We start from the raw sequence: 5,926 nt of genomic DNA, 5'->3' as shown, positions 1-5,926 counted from the left end.
ATTTTAACTATTAAAACACCACAGAGTTTTATTATGATCTATTATATTGTTAGTATTAACAATACTAAACATTAACATCTAGAGTGTACACTTAAGGTCTGTTTCAACTGTTTATCACTTTTGACTGTCAAAAGCAATCAGAAGTATGTGCAGTACAGGTTTTAAAATGTAAAAACCCGCACTGTACATGCTCCTAACAGTTCTTGAAAGTTTAAGATGGTTGCTAGAACAAGCCTATGGTAAACTAAAATTTCATACTAGCCCATTGAGCTGAGAAGTATAGTAAAAGAAAAATGGGCTAAATATAATATCAAACAATGATAATAGGAAATATATATTCTAGATTTAATGAATATATACCACAAAAAGAAACAAATAATTTTTAATTCATTATTTAGTTTTATTTAAAAGCAAATATTTTAGCAGTCTTTTACTATTTTTGAAACATTTATTATTTACATTGCCACTTGTACTTAGCAACTAAGGAGAATAGAATAACCAGGTATTGATAATCAACAGTTGCCATGGTACCTCAAATAGACAAGTACTTAGAAAAATATTGGTTTAATACTAAAATGGGGGTATAAAATTATGTTACATATAATGCACAGTTATCTAAATTTTGTCTCATACTATAATTCAAGGACAATTGTATATTAACAGTTAATTGGTTAATATTTAAATATTTCAACATTGATGCTTATACAAATAAATAACATGGTGGTTCTTTGTTACTTTCCACCATTTTGTACATGAAATCCTCCATTTTGTAAGTGAAACATAAATCACATAACAATAAAATCACTATTTGTATGTTTTACTTTTTTTTTTCAACAATAAAGCTTAACTGAAGTTTGAAATGCTTTTAAAGATACACTTAGTGAAGAGCAGTTTCAGCAACCAAATTTATGGCTCACTCTCTAATCCATATTTTTACCTTTAACGTTAAATAAATAATTAAAGTTAAAAATTTTTGCATAGTATGGAATAGAAATACTTCATTTTGTAATATTTACACATCATAATGTAACATTGAGCCATTTATGGTGCTGTAATTAGAAGCAAACATTAACAAAATGTTTACCCATTGAAAATTAAATAGTAAAATACTTGTATTAATTTTCTCAAGGTAAAGTAAAATTGTAGACAGGCCAAAATAGAAAAAAAAAATTAAAATGACCACATGGGAAAATATTTAAATATAATTTTAAAATATTAAACATAATATTAGTAACAGAATACAAAAAAGCAGTGGTATGAATATGCAAGGTCATGGCAAGAAAATCATTTTAACAATAAGAAAATAGGATTTCTTCAATTAAAATCAATACTATAGCAGTAAGATACTTCATAAAATCTATTTGGATATTTAAATTATTACCCAAATTATTTCTTTATTTTAATATTGTATACTAAATGTATAAATCTAAGGAATAACAGGGGTTACTTAATACTTATAAAAAATTTATACATAGTAGTTTATAATTATAATAATTTACCTTTTCTCCTTCATTAGGGTTTTTATCCGGATGGTACTTGAGAGCTAATTTCCTATAGGCCTTCTTGAGATCATCAGCTGAACAATTAGGCTTGACGCCTAATATGTCATAGTAAGTCGTTTCCTTGACCATTTTATTATAGATCGAGATTCTACAAACAAGTTTCGAAAATTAAAATTATACCTAACACACTAATTCGGAATATTGTTTAGCAAAAATAATTGAATTATAACAAACTATTCAGGTATGATATACTTATTATAAACAAGTTTCGAAACTTAAAATTATACCAAACGCACTAATTCAGAAAGTTGTTTAGCAAAAATGCTTGAATTTATAAAAAAACTATCAAGGTATGAAATATTAAAGACAAAAATTACTAAGATAAAAGATTCATAAGTTGGATAGTTGCATAAATAATATGAGTTTAAACACTAAGAAATTTTACAATTAAAATAAGCCAAAAATCATGTAAACGATTATTTAAAACTAAATTACCAATTATAATAATAAAAAACTAAAAAGTATTAAAACATAACCTCACAATATAACTTCATTACTTAAGGTTATTATTGAATATATAAATCAGAGAATAATTGTTTAACATTTAAATTTCATTAAACAACAGTTATTAAAGCTACATACATTAGTTTTTAAAAATTTCAAATATCTCCATTGAATAAAATTCATTAATAATAAGTTTGCAGGCTTAAAACAGGAAAGTTGGCTAAAAACTATAAGATATATAACTTTGTATAACAAAAGTTATACATAAGTAAATGAAAAGGCCTTAAAATTTCATTACATTATTAAGTTTTCATAAAAAAATAATGATTATTCATGGTTTCTAAAATGGCAGAAGATAATTTACCACAAAGGATTATGATCTGATCAGTGCCCCAGAGAATGAAAATGGAATTAAAATATAACAATAGAAGAGTAATATACTACTTGAAATGATATATAATTAATTCTTACAACCAAATGGTACTCAGTTTAAAATAAAATTTTTAGTCGGTGAAAAATAAAAAATAAAACGGACACATTATTAAACGGAGAAAGGTACTACAACTTAAAGAGAAAAATTAAAACAAATTTGATACTTACAATGTTAAAAATTAAGAAAACCGAAGTACTACACGCAGCGAGGAAGAACAAAAGAAACGAACTACGAACAAGAACCTCAAACAGTCCTTGAAAGTAGAATGTTCTAGAGGGTTCTAAATTTCGGCATAAGCATTTATTGACTGGTAGTGGGGAACCTTTATGTCAGACACGTCATATGATATGTAAGAAATGTTTAAATATAGTAATTTCTATAATATTTTATGTATATTTTCTTTTGTCATTTTATTTTAAATATTTTTAATATAAGAAAACACCCCAAATACATATAATATATTAAAAAATTATTTGCACATTTACTATTGGCGGGAAATTTGAATCAAATATTAAACATATTGTACTTTATAGTCAATCAGTGTTTTCTTACATACAGCTATTATCTCAAGTAAAGTTAACTTATTTTTTTAAAATTATGATTGATAATTATGTTATTTACTGATTGTTTTATTTCATTTGACAAGATCAGATTCAAATATGGCTAAACAATAACAAGGAATTAGTCACACACCTGAAAGTTACTTTTTACATATGTTGGAATAAAAATGAACATTATTCTGAAAATTGTACTGTTTTATTTTTTGGAAACTGTATTTTGACATAAATACAAATTATTTGAATAAAATCTATAAGGTTTCCAATGCGGTAATTAAAACAAACTTTCTGTTCATAAATAATATTCTAGTTCTTTGGGGGAAATTAAAAAAAAAAAGCTCTTTAGAACACACTTATGCTAAGAAAATAATGTTGTGTTACCTTCAATTTTATTTTTCACAATACCAACTAACATATGATGTCCATTATTTGTTGCTTTGCCCATCTTACTTTATTTTTAAAAATTTATTTATTGGCATTTGCAATTGTATTTACATAAAATACATCTAGTAAATTTTATGCTAGATTATAATGTTATGACACAGGCTTATAGAGAAACTACTCATCAGTAGCACTCGGGTAACATTTTAAATTAGAAGGTCTTGAGGCCATCTTCTTTTCAGGGTCTCTTGGATTTTCAGGAATAGAAGAGGAAGCAAGGTTAGAAGCTAGTGGGTTTGGGTGTGTGTTAGTGAGTTTATAATGAACGAATTGATATCTGGTTTGGGCTAGATCCGATACAAAAGGGACCATTTTTACGGATCATCTTCAAGGGATCATCTTTACGGATGATTTGTGATAAAGTAAGTACCATTGAGGTTTATATGAAGGATTTTGGATTGTAAGAATTGAATACGAGAGAAATTCGAAGGTTTAGTTCTTGTTATAGATATTTAGTTCTGAAGCTCAACTTGGTATGTCCAGATAGACCATACTATAGTCATATAGATCAGTCTTTTGTAATGGATTGGAAGTGTAGTTGTCTAGTAAGTGTTGTATTAGTTGGAATCAATGTTCAGTTTCCTGTTTTTTTAGTCTTGTGTGGGGATTCCAAGCTAGTCGTTTGTCCATATGTAGTCCAAGGTGGCGAATCTGTTCGACAGGAGTAAGAGCAACATTATTAAGGGTAGAGCAGTCAGGCACATGTTAATAAAATTTTGTTTTCATTTTATTTAGAATTGGTTTGACTCCTTAATTCCAGAAGAATTTAGAAATAATAAAAACCTTCTTCAGGAATGCTGCATATTCCCTACCTTATTAAAAACGTTTGTCACTAATTGTTTAACAAATTGGATTAAAAAATGCATCAAAATGAGCATTCTAATGAAAGATAGACACTTGTGTCATCTGCTATTCACTGATGATTAAGAGATAATAGACCTGGAAGAATTTGATATAAGTTATATGCTCAGGAAATTAACTGAACAGTATGAACTAATAAAAAAAAAAAATTGGCAACAGAGAAATATGAGTTTTGACTCAATTTTGACAGTTTATTATGGTAAACCAATTCTGATACCTTGAATCATTGCTCCAAAACAAAGGAAGAATGAGTTAGAAAGCTATTTGTGTGCAATGCATATATATATAAAATAATTAATATATAAGGCCCTGGTAGAAAGCATAATGCTTTATAGCTCTGAAATCTGGCCTAATTTAGGAGACAAAGGCTTTCTATCTGGGGGAGAGATGTTACGGCTGAGAGTATGGCAGGCCGAGGACTGACAGAAGAAAAACTATTACAGGGAGAAGTAGAGGAGGTTGATTGAGAGAGGAATCAGAGAGAGAAAAACTTCAATTTATGAAGAAAATACCCTTCAATTAAAAAAATTTAGTATTGGACATATTTCAAACATAGTACCATGGTCTGCGGTTGCTTTCTTTACTGAGGTTGTTCTACGGTCTTTCAAACAACTATTAGTTATTACAAATTAGAGTACAATCTATGGAATATCTCAAACACTAGATATAATAAAATATTTTTCTCAGATGTACCACCAAAGCAGCAATTTTGTATTTCACAAATATTTACCTATCATTACAGTATTTTATTAATTTTATTCAACCCACTTTGTGTCAGGTAGATTTCTTGGGCCCAGTAACAGTTATCTACTTTTTATGTCATGTATATTCCACATAATGCATTTGTTATTGTAGCTATTTATTTTTTTTACATGGAAATAGATTGTTCAACCTAAAAAAAAATTAGTTCATAACCTGAAAATGTAAGAAAAAATGCTATGGTTTAAGATATGGTTTGGTGTTTTATAAAGAAAATATATTTATTTGCCAATCTTGATTCCTAATAGTTAAAAGATATATGCAGAATGCACGGACCTAGACTCTAGAAAAATAAAGCTTGACCAACTGAGAAAAGATGTAGAGGCAGAATTTTTTGTATAAAAATATAGTTTGATCAAATTTTGGGGTTCTCAGTCAGGATACATCTATAAGGATACAAATAAACCTGGTGTTACTGTAATAAAATGGAAAATTATTATGAAAAATTTGAATAAGCAAAGGGCAGTACACTTTCCCCTCTATCTATTCATAAATTTCTGCTATATAAGTGAATTAAATTCAAATTACAGATAAAAAAATTTCACTTGCAGCACATTAGACCCCAGGATAGACACTTTAGCTTAACAGATGGTTTTTGGAGACCTTAAGAGCTCAGTTCCTTCCTTCATGGGCTGTTGCAAAACATTTGTTTACATATTTTTCATTACCCAAAGAAAAGAAAAAGAAAGAAAAAAAGGAAATAGCCTTAGGTTAAGTGAATTATAAGAAATTAAAAATTTTACCTTTCTGACATTTATTTGATTGGCCACATTAACCAATACTTTGGTTTTTTGAGGTACCACAAATATCGGATCATTGGCCTTTGTATTTGACTACATTTGGAATTCATGATGATGGATTTTGTTTTA

The 5,926-nt window shown here is 27.8% G+C and overlaps 1 protein-coding gene across 1 annotated transcript in view; it reads right to left on the bottom strand.

Annotated features, from left to right (window-relative positions):
* Positions 1 to 2,781, bottom strand: part of Droj2 (DnaJ heat shock protein family (Hsp40) member A4-like) — a gene marked incomplete in the record, with an annotated part of 12,909 nt that extends 10,128 nt beyond the window's left edge. Inside the window, 2 exon segments of the mRNA XM_067050629.1 lie at positions 1,500 to 1,650; positions 2,607 to 2,781. Coding sequence (XP_066906730.1) covers positions 1,500 to 1,631 — 132 coding nt within the window.
* Positions 2,782 to 5,926: the final 3,145 nt, after the last annotated feature.

This window comes from Halyomorpha halys, unplaced genomic scaffold, assembly GCF_000696795.3.
Source record: "Halyomorpha halys isolate HHAL.00 unplaced genomic scaffold, Hhal_1.1 Scaffold1100.1, whole genome shotgun sequence".
NCBI classification, from domain to species: Eukaryota; Metazoa; Arthropoda; class Insecta; order Hemiptera; family Pentatomidae; genus Halyomorpha; species Halyomorpha halys.
This window is presented reverse-complemented; position numbering and strand designations above follow the sequence as displayed.